The 14,466-nt window shown below is 40.2% G+C and overlaps 1 protein-coding gene across 1 annotated transcript in view; it reads right to left on the bottom strand.

The window, feature by feature from the left end:
* The window catches only part of trmt11 (tRNA methyltransferase 11 homolog), a 35,553-nt gene that overhangs the window by 4,990 nt on the left and 16,097 nt on the right, over positions 1–14,466 (bottom strand). The window contains exon 10 of the mRNA XM_062992127.1: positions 12,506–12,640. Within this exon, the coding sequence (XP_062848197.1) occupies positions 12,506–12,640 (135 nt within the window). The remainder of the gene's footprint in view (positions 1–12,505; positions 12,641–14,466) is intronic.

Here is a 14,466-nt window from a genome sequence, read left to right as displayed (position 1 = left end):
TACATAGACATAATCTAAAAATGTATAATTTATCACAGACCAGGGAATTTTAATTTGTGTGCTTTTGTTGCCTCACAGCAAGAGGTGACTTGGGTCTGATTCACCCGGCTGGGCAAACAGGGTCCTTTCTGTGTGGAGTTTGCATGTTATCCCTGTGTCCATGTGGTACCATGGTTTTCTACCACAAGTCCAAAGACATACAGTCAGGCCAACTGACGATACTACAAATTGCCCAAAGTGTGTGTGTGTGTGTTTGCTCTGTGAAGGACTGCTGTTTTTTACCCTTTGCCCAATGAATCAGAGCCGCCGCAATGTCCAGGAACCCAAAACTTAACCTTAATTACAGATCTGAAAGATAAAACCTTTAATTCATACAGACTTTGTCACTTTGGGGACCTTTTCTAGCACTCAGGTCCTAATTGTGTGTCTATTTTGCTGTTTTACTGTTTTAATACCTCAGGACTTTTAATTATTTCCATTTGAAATTAGCAAACAATCTTTTACCTTGTTAAGTGTACAAATGTGGGAGAAGTGCAGTGGTCGAGGTGCCATTTAGCCTCTGTACAAGTTTCTAAATGGTACTTTAACAAAATCTTAGGATTAACTCACATGCCTCCCACAAACGCAAATAAATGTTTTCACTTCATTACATTTAGGCTGGCGGGAAAGGGGAGATAAGTAAATTAAACCAGTGATATGCTGCCTCTACAACATCAAAAAGATTTGTCTATTTCTCTTTATGGAAGCCACTAAATTCTTGTCCAATCACTCATCATCTTGAGGCTTGGCTACTGCAACTCCCTCCTGGCAGATGCTCCCATGTCCACTATTAAACCCCCACTGAGTTTTCTTTACTTGCTTCCTATAGCTGTATACAGTACATTCAGTTAAACAATGATGCTCGCCTACACAGCCAAAAATGGACCAACCCCAAGCTACCTTAGAGAACTCATAAACTCTGATCTGTACCATCCATCCTTCGAGCCACAAGTCTCACTCATCTTGACCCTGTCCATTCAAACATCTTTGATGATTACAGACCAACCTCTTAACTAAGCACTTGACAACTAACGTGAACTTACTAATCTATACTGTCAGAATAACCCTTCATTTATTTTTTTATATACCTTTGTTCTAACAGAAGATTTGTATCCTTGGACTGTCTACTTGTGGAAGCACTTCTGTAAGAAAGCCTCCTTTGTCAGCTCAGTTGGTGGAGCGGAGGACTAAAGTGGATTGTGCTGGCATCCTTAAGTCGCTGGAAAGAGGCGAATGTAGCCTAGTGGTTAAGGTACTGGACTAGTAATGGAAAGGCTGCTGGTTCAAGCCCCGCCACTGCCAAGTTGCCTTTGCTGGGACCTTGAGCCCTTAATCCTCAATTGCTTAGACAATATACTGTCACAGTAATGTAAGTCGCTATGGATAAAAGCGCCTGCTAAATGCTGTAAATGTAAATCGCTCTGGATAAATGCTAAATGCCAAAAATGTAAATACAGTAGACCCTTGACTTATGAATTTAATTGGTTCCGAAGGGCTGTTCTTAAGTCAAAATGTTCATTAGTTAAACCTATTTTTCCCATAAGAAATCATGTAAATAGAATTAATCCGTGCCAGACCTCCCACACCACCCCCTTACCTAACCTCTCCAATGTCTTAAATGGTCTTTTTTGTTATAAATACAAGTACTGTATATTTTTCCATAAATATTAAATTATAGAATAGACATTCCTGTAATAAACAATAATAAACAACAATACACAGTAGTACTGTACATAAAAACACACATCACATTTCAGTACAGTAAGTGCGCTGTACCATACACCATAGTACATTTCCTTCTTTTTACATAAAATGTATCTACCAGAAACAACAACTCTCATATTTCTCTATTATTTCCTTAATTATTTCAATAGTGTTGTATTTTGTAGGTGTAATTGTACAAAATAATAACTTCCTTCTTCTCTCTCACTCACTGCCCCCTCTGTCTGATACACAGTGACAGCTACTGGCAGGAGTAATTATACAACAACAAATAGCAATAGATTTCTCACCACTAACATGTATAAATGTTGAGGACCAAACTATTTTTGTAGTACATTTAATCATAGCAAAGCTACATCTACATGAATAAATAGTAATCTAAAGCAAAGCATAATCAGTAAGTACTTTTAGTAAATAATCAATTGTCTTGGAGCAATTTTATATCATTTTTATATATTTATATTAAACATATCCAAATATCTATTGTAATAATATATCTTTTATATGGCCTATAAATCTACACTTTATGGTTGATCTGTTGTTGTTCCTAAATGTTTTTACTTCTTAACAGCACTTACAGTTGACTAAAGCCTAGTTCACACTACATGATTTTTGCCCTGATTTTCGCTGGCTGACAGGTCACTGCTAGATGTGGCAGTTCAGAAGCAACTCAGCGTTTGCTCGGGGCTCGGAAATTGGCTTTTGATTGCTGTGTGTGAACTTTTCAACAACTTGATCCGAGTGGCTCGCCTTGAGCTCGCAGACTTGAGAAAAAGCATTCTAGCATGTTAAATATCTGGACCTGTCGGTAACTCAAAATCGTGTAGTGTGAACTTGGCATAAGGCAGCATTAGCATGGCATACATTTGATAAACTGACCTATGATTCTGCTCTTCTGGCTTAAAAAGGGGCTTCCCCATAATTTTGAATTGTATTAAATGTAGCATCTAGTGTACAGTAGTGTTCAAAAAAATAGCAGTGACTTTAAAAAAGTGAATAAAGCACAAAATCATTATAATAACTTTTATTTCCATAAATGCAAACGCACTGAAAATACTACACTTTCAATTCTAAATCAAAACATTAACAAAATTTTGCCAGTTTGTGTTCATCCTTTACAGAAAGTTAAGAAAAATGAATATTAGGCTGTTCAAAAAAATAGCAGTGCCAGCATTTTTCTTTAAAAACTCAAAAAATGTATCTATAACATGAAATTTTTTTTGAGGTTTCACTTTACTTTAAATTACTGAACTAATATTCAGTGGCATAACAATTGTTTCCGAGATCTGTGTTGCATGGAGTCGACCAACTTCTGGCACCTCTGAACAGGTATTCCAGTCCAGGATGATTACACTACATTCCACAGTTGTTTCAGACGTCAGCCCACAAGTTCTCTCCGGGATTGAAGTCAGGGGATTGGGCTGGTCACTCTATTACCTCAATCTTGTTTGTCTGTAACCAAGATGTTTTGGGTCATTGTCATGTTGAAACACCCATTTTAAGGGCATTTCTTCTTCGACATAGGGCAACATGATCTCCTCAAGTATTCTGATATATTTAAATTGATCCATGATCCCTCGTATGTGATAAATAGACGTAACACCATGGTATGAAAAACATCCTCATATCATCATTTTGTACCACCATGCTTTACTGTCTTCACAGTGTACTGTGGCTTGAATTCAGTGCTCGAGGGTCATCTGACATACTGTCTACGGCCACTAGACCCAAAAAGAACAATTTTGCTTTCATCAGTCCACAAATGTTGAGCCATTTCTCTTTGGACCAGTCAGTGTGTTCCTTGGCAAATTTGAACCCATTCAGGACATGTCTTTATCTTAACAACGGGACTTTGCAGGAGTTCTTGCTGGTAAATTGGCTTCACTGAATCATCTTCTGTACTTACTGGTAACTTCAGATGTTCCTTGATCTTTCTGGTGGTGATCATTGGCTGAACCTTTGCCATTCTGGCTATTCTCTGATCCATTTGAACAGTAGTTCCACGCTTCCTTCTGCGTCTTTCAGGTTTTGGTTGTCACTTTAAGGCATTTTAGCTGAGCAGCCAATAATTTGCTGCACTTCTCTGTATGTTTTTTCCCTCTACAATCAAGTTTTTAATCAAAGTACGCTGTTCATCAGAACAATGTCTGGAACAACCCATTTTACCCAGTATTTCAAAAGGAAATGCGCTATGACCAACCTGTGCAACATTTGCCACCCTCCTACATTAAATAAGGGCCAAAATTGACACCCGTTCTTCTGCAGAATGAATGACTTCACCAATTGAACTCCTCACTGCTATTATTTTGAACAACCAGAACAAGCATGTCCTAATTGTTGGGTTTGTTTTGTTTTCATTACTCTACTACACTTTCAAGTGAATTATTTGCTATGTAGAAATATCACTTCTACTAAAAACAGTGATTTATCAAGTTAATGGTGTTGGACTGCTATTTTTTTTAACACTACTGTATCTACTACAATGGAAAAGCATGTTTAAACAGGGAAAAAAATGAAACATGTTGCATACATCTGTCTAGGGTGTAAGTCCAGTTCAAGCTAGACAAATGAAGAAGATTGTCTGTCAAAAAAAAAAAAGAAAAAGTTAAAAACCCTTGACGTAGACATCTTTTCGTCAGTGACCTTTACCCAGTAGAGTGTTTATAAAGCCGACTGAAAGATACACACACACCTCACCCAAGGTTTACATGGTGCTGCTGCTGTTACCGCGGAGAAATGTTAAACATGGCATCTTTCCGGGAAAGGGTGCCCTGGAGTGTGTTTGCTACAGAAATCACCCCACAGTTCTTCAGAATATAGCTGGGTGAGTCAGCGTGGATGGATTCCACTGCCTCCAGTCAGCTGGATGCCTCAATCAGACTGATTATGTCAGAACTCACATAGATTACATTCAGCTGGGCTTTAAAGCTTGTGCTGCCCTTGTTCTTTTAAGCTGGACATGCTTGAAGCATGTCATTGTTTGTTTGGCTTGACTAAAGTCCAAGACAACACTGATGAAAGAAGCATCCACACTATCCATGTGTTCACATGTTTTGGCTTCGTGCTAGCACGAGAAACTAAAAGATGTTTTGTGGATCTTTTCTACAAATGCCTGCAGATCGACTCGCTGTAATTAAAGTTATTAGCGATGCCAAGTAATTTCTCAATATCATTACAAAGTCAATAGCATTTATAAATAATAATTGACTAAATAATCACCTATCACACCAATCAGGCATACCATTATGACCACCTTCCTAATATTGTGTTGGTCCCTCTTTTGCTGCCAAAACAGACCTGACCTATCGAGGCATGGACTCCACTAGACCCCTGAAGGTGTGCAGCAGATCCTTTAACTCCTGTAAGGCCTCCATGGATCGGACTTGCTTGTCCAGCACATCCCACAGATGCTCGATTGGATTGAGATCTGGGGAATTTCGAGGCCAAGTCAACACCTCAAACTCGTTGTGCTCCTCAAACCATTCCTGAAGCATTTTTGCTTTGTGGCAGGGAGCATTATCCTGCTGAAAGAGGCCACAGCTATCAGGGAATACCGTTTCCATGAAAGGGGGTACATGATCTGCAACAATGCTTAGGTAGGTGGTACGTGTCAAAGTAACATCCACATGGATGGCAGGACCCAAGGTTTCCCAGCAGAACATCGCCCAAAGCATCACACTGCCTCCTTCTTCCCATAGTGCATCCTGGTGCCATGTGTTCTCCAGGTAAGCGACGCACACACACTCGGTCACCCATGTTATGTAAAAGAAAACATTAATCATTAGACCAGGCCACCTTATTCCATTGCTCTGTGGTCCAGTTACGATGCTAACGTTCCCATTGTTGGCACTTTCGGTGGTGGACAGGGGTCAGCATGAGCACCCTGACTGGTCTGCGGCTATGCAGCCCCATACACAACAAACTGCGATGCTCTGTGTATTCTGACACCTTTCTATCAGAACCAGCATTAACTTCTTCAGCAATTTGAGCTACAGTAGCTCGTCTGTTGGATTGGACCGCATGGGCCAGCCTTCGCTCGCCACCTCTGTACAACCAGGGTCCTGTCTTGTGTTGAAGACTCCGCCACATTTTTTATTGTCTTTTTCCACCCAGAAGACTAGAGGCCAATTTTGTCTGCAAAGGGGCACCAAGTCGACCTGTATCAGAGCCGAGATTCAAACTCAAAAATCAGAAAAGAGTACACCTACATAATTGAGCCAATTAGAGAGCAAAAATGTTTTACTCAGATTGCTTTATAAGAACAATATGCACTTAATCTAATTAAAAAAATATCTATATGAATTATTATTATTATATTACTGCTGAACATCTGATGCACTTTTTGAGGTCCTACATCAGACTATGGAATGGTCTGTCTCTAAAGCTGGTGAAAAATACATTGTTTTATACAAAAAAATTTTTTTTATAAAAATGTCCACTTGCTTTTCTGAATACGCATCAGTGGAAAAGTGGTAATAAATTCCCCCACACAACCCCATGCATGGTCAGCAGTTTGGGCAAAGTCAGCTAAATCAAATTGTTTTGAATTTTAAAATTCAACCATATACAGCCTGTGCTTTTAGTGTTCCCTCCAAAACCACAGCCTCAGAACACATGGATGCATAAATGCCAGCTTACATAGAGGGCTAATGAAAATTGCTTCATATTCTGCTTGGCTAAATGCTAATGGTTCACATAATGGTTTTTTGTTTTTTTGTTTTCTCGTGCTAGAGGAGCCTGAAGCAGCCACAGAGACCATGCTTACAGTCTAAGCTTGTCTTATTTACAGTGTCGGGAATTTGTGGAAAAAAATCTGCAAATATTACAAAACATTCTGATTTAAAACCCCCTAACCCCAGAATAAACCCAAAATATGGGTAAAACATTTATGATTCATTGTAGCAAATCAGTAGATGAGTACAAATTTATTCTTTCATTTTAATTAAGCATTTCATCCTAGTCAGGGTGGCGGTGGGTCAGGCACTATCTGACAATACTAGAATGATACTAATACTAAATATGACATTTACTTGTAAAGCAACTTATACTTACACATTTACATTTTCGACATTTAGCAGACACTTTTATATAAAGCGAGTTACAGTACTGTGACATTATATTGTCTAGGCCAGCGCTACCCAACCTTTTTTGCAGCACGTACCGGTTTCATCTAAGATTTAATTTCACAGACCGGCGGGGGTGGGAGGATTTAAAATACAACAATAATACTGCTCACAAATTAGCTTTTTTTTGCTGCAACGAGACGCTGCTTCCACCTGGGGGTGATATGAGATGATAAACACCCGTGTGTTGGAAAGGGAAGCAGTGTTTCTGTGCGGCCTGGTAATAAATTACCCATGGACTGGTTGGGGACCACTGGTCTAGGCAATTGAGGGTTAAGGACCTTGTTCAAGGGCCCAACAGTTACAACCTGGCTGTGGGGCTTAACCAGCGACTTTTCAATTACTAGACCAGTACCTTAACCACTAGGCTACAACATTAACACATACAGGGGGATTTTGAGTTGCCAGTCACTTGCATATTTGTAACAGGTAGGCAGAATCCATGTTGGACTTCTTACAGTCAGCAGAAACAAAAAAAGCAGAAACCCAGGACCTTAGAAACCATGCTGCTGGGTGTCACCCACTCTACCAGCTGCACCACAGAGCTGCAACCAGAAAGCTGAGGTTCACAAGTTGCTCAAAATTGTGCAGCTCATGCCTCATGTAGTAGGTATAAAGGTCACACTAATTAATATCTTTGGTGTTCTGGTGGCTTAGCAGACATGGCTCACGGCATTAAATATCCTGTGCCTCAGCTCTGCTATCGGTCAGCAGGGGCACCCCCTAGCAGGCACAATTAGCAATGTATGCAGCAGACAAAACTGTGAACCACTCTACTGGGTGGGAAAAGACCCAGGAGGGTAGGGCCTTCAACACTGTGTATGGACTTGAGCAAGACTGGCCTCATGTTTGAATCCACCAAAGTAGGGTGATGAAATAAGAAGGGGTTGGTGGACTGTGCATGAGTCAGAAAGAGCATGTTTTAGCCAAATGAATCCTTCTCAGATGCGATTGGGATACCCAGCAGTGGAAAACTAATTGTTTATGCTAAACTGGGAGAAAAAGAGAGAAAATGCATAAATAAAGTAGTAAAAAATTGAGAACCCTGCAGAAGCTATGGCATTAATAAAAAGTAACTGAGGAGCTCAAACATAATGCATCTTTCAAAATGAATCTTTTTGGGAGAAGTAATCCTAGTGCACAGACATCAGGGTGTAAAAACTTATTTTAAAAAACATGGGGAGTGGTGCCCAGGTGGCGCAGTGGAATATTTCACTAGCACACCACCGCCGAGATTCTGAACTCCTTTGTTCGAAACTAGGTGTTGACACTGGTCGGCTGGGCGCCATTTAGCAGGCATAATTGGGAGTGCCTGCAGCAGACACGGTTCTGCTAGGGTGGGATGACAGGACTGTGAGATTGGGGTCTTCAAACGCTGTATAAGGACCCTGATTGGCAGATAAAGAGGGGCCTGTGCAGAGTGCATAGGTGAAAAAGGGCTGCACGCGGGTCAGAGGAGGCGTGAGCAGCAATATACATACCTTGACTGCAATCAGGGATCCCACAGCAGTGGAAGATAAATTGACTACACTAAATTGGGAGAAAATGCATAAATAAATAGAAAAAAAAGAAACATGGGGAGCTAAAACTCATACTGAAACATGTAAAATATGTAAATGTAAAACTAGAAAATGTAAACAATAAATATATAAATACAGGCCATGTAACACTGGTCACAGGGAAAATGGGGTGGATGTATGCCAAACAGGGGGCATTTTCCATTTATATTTATTTAAAATAGTCAAATATTCTGCAGAAGCTGAGCTTGTTACATCATTAAGGTGTTTAACTGCCACATAAAGTTTGATGATCTCACCATCCAGGCCTTTGTGTTTTTTAAGGGGAAACTCCACTGATCCCACTAACTGTGTGAGTCCCAGTGGCAACGCAGTGCCACATTCCTGTGGCAGTTGCCCTGTTTTCTGACACTGTTGTTTATAAACAGTGTACCACAAACCTTTACTCCAGTCAGTCAGAGAGTCCCAAAAGAACTGCAGTTCTGTTAACCTTTCTTTATGAACATACTGGTGATGGAAACTCCAACTTCTAAAGTCTGAGGGTTTACCAGCAAGTCTGAGGTCATGGAACTTTCCAGAAATAGAGTGGGTGCTCCCTTCAGGTGAGAGGGTAAATTTTGCCCCTAGCAGAGGAGATTTTGTTCCCAAGCAATGGAAAAAGACAAGGTCAGTGCCAGCAGTTTTGCAGTCATTGTACCGGTCTTTGGTTGGTAAAGCAGGAGCTTAGTCCTCAAAACTCTCTTTCTATCGGTCAGTCTACATTACCATCCTCACCATACGTAAGCCTATGAGCTTGGTTTAATGACCGAAAGGGTAAAGTCGCTGGTACAAGTGGCAGAAATGAGGTTCCTATGTAGGGTTGCTGGGCTTACTCTCCTTGACAAAGTAAAGAGTTCAGCGATCCAGAGGAACCTCAACGAAGAGCCACTGCTCTAAGTCATGGAAACTTATAAGGATGTGCCATGATTGACGCCAACTAGAACTGTTCCAGGCACTTTACTCTGGACAGAGACCGCCAGGGCAGACCCAGAACCCACTGGAGGGATTATATAATACGGTTGGCATTAGAACGTCTTGTGATCCCCAGAAGGAGCTGGAGTATGTTGCTGGGGATAAAGAGGTCTGTCCTTTTCAGCTTGAACTTCTAGTCAAATCAAAATCAAGTCAAATTTATTTGTATAGTGCTTTTTACAATGGACATTGCAACTCTCAAAGCAACTTTACAGAATCCAGGACCAACAGAACAAAAACCACTGTTGAGCAAGCCGAGGGCAACAGTGGCAAGGAAAAATTACAGGTAGAAACCTTGAGAGGAACCAGACTCAGCAGTGAATCATCCTCCTTGGGGAACTTCTAGATCTGACAGATTCCCGGAGGAAACCCACACAGACACAGAGAGAACAAGCAAACTCCACACAGAAGGGACCTGGACAGCTCCCCCTGGGAATCAAACCCAGGACCTTCTTGCTGTGACCTTCAGTGCAGAGCACATTTTACGGACCAGCGCACCCACCTTTCAGTCCGTTATATCGAGGTTCCACTGTATATTAAAGCCTATGGCGTTATTACACTTGCATGACAGTGCACAACATCACCCCTGTTCCAGCTCTGTTAATTCATTTTAGGCCTGTTTTTAAGGGATGTTCCTTTAAACACTGTGAGTCAAAAAAGGGGACTTCTGTATTTTTGCCCATAAGTTTGGCAAATTATGATCAATTTTTTAAATTTCTTCACTGTTCCAGCACCACATCATAATGAATAATTCAGACTCACAATTGGCTAAGTCCAGTTTCCCTAGAAATTGGACGTGTTGACCAATGGGTCTGAGGTTTGTTCTCCTGGCTGAGCACCAGTATGCAGCAATGTTTCAAGTCCTTCTTTTTTCAGATTTTCTCTGGAAATTCAGCACATAATCTTATATGGTTTATAACCTTTAAACAGACGAGTTCTTAATTACAATTCTGCCCTCAGTGGTAAAAATCATTTTATCTCGTTTTACAGCATCGTCGTCTGAACAAACACAAATGGTTGTTATGGTAACCAATATTTTGAATAAGTAAAATGACCTGGTTGTTGTGTTTAACAGTAAAAGAATTTTAAAAGTTGATCAACATTCACAAAAATTTTCCTTTTTGACTCATAGTATAGTTTTAAAGAGGCCAGCTCAAGCTGTAGTCCATTATCATCACTAACAAGAAATTAGGAGGCCAAGTCATGAAGGTAAATGGCATTAAATGCTGTTTTTTAAACAAATAAGTATGTTTCAATCCACTCAGGTACAAAGGAGTAGCAGAACTTGTGCTGAGATAATCTGTAGCTGGTGCTGGTGGTTGACATGATGTAAGTGCTGACTGTAGTAGAAATCACCCACTCTGTCTCAGTCTCGATCTCCTACCCAGTAACCAGTTGCAGAGCAGGCATGAGATCTGAGGGAGCTGAATGGAACATCACTCATTCCCACCTGCTTCACAGCCAGCAGACCTCAGAAGGTCAAGCACCCAGCTTTACAGCTTTCAGAAAGTGCTATGCTGCCACCTCGTGAAACCACTGCAATTATGTAAGTTAAATAAGGTATGCTCCAGAATAAACAAAAACAAAAACAAAAAAACATAATGGGGGTGAAAAGTGTTTGTCATACATTAGATTAGGCTTAAATATATTTATTTTATTGCAAGAGATATTATGCTTCTGTCTGCTTATTTTAGATAGATAGACAGATAGACAGACAGATAGGCAGATATGATTATAAACAGATAGATAGACAGACAGATAGACAGACAGATATGTATAAACAAATAGATAGACAGACAGAGACCGAAAGACACATAGATAGACAGATATATAGATAGATAGACAGAGACAGATAGATAGATAAACAGACAGACATACAGAGACAGACAGACAGACAGAGATAGATAGATAGATAGATAGACAGACAGACAGACAGACAGACAGACAGACAGACAGACAGACAGAGAATGATAGATAGATAGATAGATAGATAGATAGATAGATAGATAGATAGATAGATAGATAGATAGATAGATAGATAGATAGACAGAGAGAGATAGACAGATAGATAGTTGGATAGATGGATAGATAGATAGATAGATAGATAGATAGATAGATAGATAGATAGATAGATAGATAGATATACAGACAGATAGATAGATAGATAGATAGATAGATAGATAGATAGATAGATACAGATAGACAGATATACAGACATAGATAGATAGATAGATAGATAGATAGATAGATAGATAGATAGATAGATAAAGACAGATAGCTAGATAGCTAGATAGACAGACAGACAAACAGATAGAGACAGATAGCTAGATAGACAGACAGACAGACATACAGACAAACAGATAGAGACAGAGCTAGATAGATAGCTAGACAGACAGACAGATAGACAGACAGACAGAAAGATAGATATCTATCTATCTATCTATCTATCTATCTATCTATCTATCTATCTATCTATCTATCTATCTATCTGTCTGTCTAGCTATCTATCTAGCTATCTGTCTATCTGTTTGTCTGTCTGTCTGTCTGTCTGTCTGTCTGTCTGTCTGTCTGTCTGTCTGTCTGTCTGTCTGTCTATCTAGCTATCTGTCTGGATAGATAGATAGACAGACAGACAGACAGAGACAGATTTACCTTAAGCCATCAGGCTTAGGTTAGGGCTTGAGGTACTTTAAACACATCTACTGTAAAGACTCACATAGATTCAAATCTATAAAATTTGTGTTTAACTTTGTGGCACGACTGCACAGATAACAGAGTCTGTACAGATTTAATCTGGAAATCCTAAAATGCAGAATGAAATCATTTTTCATCATCTATTATTTTTCAATTCCATAAGCAGTTCTTCTCTTTACAACCTGACCATTCATCATCTCCGTTCCTTTACGCTGTTCATATAATTTTACACTTCAAATAAGAACACATTTAATGATGATTAAATGATTATATTAAAGCAGATTTTTATTATAACTTTTTTATTATTTGTAAAGCACTCCAATACACTTTGTATGAATTTTTGCTACATAAATAAAACTGCCTCACTTTGCCCTAACTAAGAACTCAAGACTGACTTACTCTGGACTGTAAACAGGAAGCCAGTAGACCAGGCGTCCTCCAAGGACCAAGTGCCGGGCTGCAAAATTCAGCAGGTCGGCAAAGATGTCACTTAGATGATACGCCATGGAAACGGCGACATGACTCTCACCAGAACTACAGGGAAACAATAAGAAACAACAGCACATAAATAAAATGTGCTCACATTGTTGATTTATACAAAAATATTATAGGCATATTAGTACTAGAGAATATTAGAGAAATATTAGAAACATTAGCATTACAGAATTTATTTATTTTTTATGATTTTAACGCCATGTTTTACACACTTATGTTACATTCATGACAGAACAGGTAGTTTACTGGTTACACAAAATTCATTAGTTCAAGTTTTTAATGTCAAACACAGTCATGGACAATTTTGTATCTCCAATTCACCTCACTTGCACGTCTTTTGACTGTGGGAGGAAACTGGAGCTCCCGAAAGAAACACAGACACAGGGAGAACATGCAAACTCCACACAGAAAGGACCCAGACCGCTCCACCTGGGGATTGAACCCAGGACCTTCTTGCTGTGAGGTGACAGTGCTACTCAGTGAGCCACTGTGCCTAACCCTAACCCCTATGTTCTTTCCTAATTTTATGCAAACTGCAAAAAAACTAAATTCTTTATTGATATTGTGTTCTAAATTGCCACCCCATCCCAAATTACATTATCTCTCTCTCTCTCTCTCTCTCTCTCTCTCTCTCTGTTCAGTTCAGTTCAGTGGTGCTTTATTGGCATGAATGTAATTAGATACACTATTGCCAAAGCGGTAAACAATAAAAAATAAATAGAAATGAGAAAATAAGATACATATACAGTGTATCACAAAAGTGAGTACACCCCTCACATTTCTGCAAATATTTCATTATATCTTTTCATGGGACAACACTATAGACATGAAACTTGGATATAACTTAGAGTAGTCAGTGTACAGCTTGTATAGCAGTGTAGATTTACTGTCTTCTGAAAATAACTCAACACACAGCCATTAATGTCTAAATAGCTGGCAACATAAGTGAGTACACCCCACAGTGAACATGTCCAAATTGTGCCCAAATGTGTCGTTGTCCCTCCCTGGTGTCATGTGTCAAGGTCCCAGGTGTAAATGGGGAGCAGGGCTGTTAAATCTGGTGTTTTGGGTACAATTCTCTCATACTGGCCACTGGATATTCAACATGGCACCTCATGGCAAAGAACTCTCTGAGGATGTGAGAAATAGAATTGTTGCTCTCCACAAAGATGGCCTGGGCTATAAGAAGATTGCTAACACCCTGAAACTGAGCTACAGCATGGTGGCCAAGGTCATACAGCGGTTTTCCAGGACAGGTTCCACTCGGAACAGGCTTCGCCAGGGTCGACCAAAGAAGTCGAGTCCACGTGTTCGGCGTCATATCCAGAGGTTGGCTTTAAAAAATAGACACATGAGTGCTGCCAGCATTGCTGCAGAGGTTGAAGACATGGGAGGTCAGCCTGTCAGTGCTCAGACCATACACCGCACACTGCATCAACTCGGTCTGCATGGTCGTCATCCCAGAAGGAAGCTGACGCACAAGAAAGCCCGCAAACAGTTTGCTGAAGACAAGCAGTCCAAGAACATGGATTACTGGAATGCCCTGTGGTCTGACGAGACCAAGATAAACTTGTTTGGCTCAGATGGTGTCCAGCATGTGTGGCGGCGCCCTGGTGAGAAGTACCAAGACAACTGTATCTTGCTTAAAGTCAAGCATGGTGGTGGTAGCATCATGGTCTTGGGCTGCATGAGTGTTGCTGGCACTGGGGAGCTGCAGTTCATTGAGGGAAACATGAATTCCAACATGTACTGTGACACTCTGAAACAGAGCATGATCCCCTCCCTTCGAAAACTCATGGCAGTTTTCCAACAGGATAACGACCCCAAACACAACCTCCAAGATGACAACTGCCTTGCTGAGGAAG

This window comes from Trichomycterus rosablanca, chromosome 3 (genome assembly GCF_030014385.1).
Source record: "Trichomycterus rosablanca isolate fTriRos1 chromosome 3, fTriRos1.hap1, whole genome shotgun sequence".
Classification (NCBI taxonomy): domain Eukaryota; kingdom Metazoa; phylum Chordata; class Actinopteri; order Siluriformes; family Trichomycteridae; genus Trichomycterus; species Trichomycterus rosablanca.
This window is presented reverse-complemented; position numbering and strand designations above follow the sequence as displayed.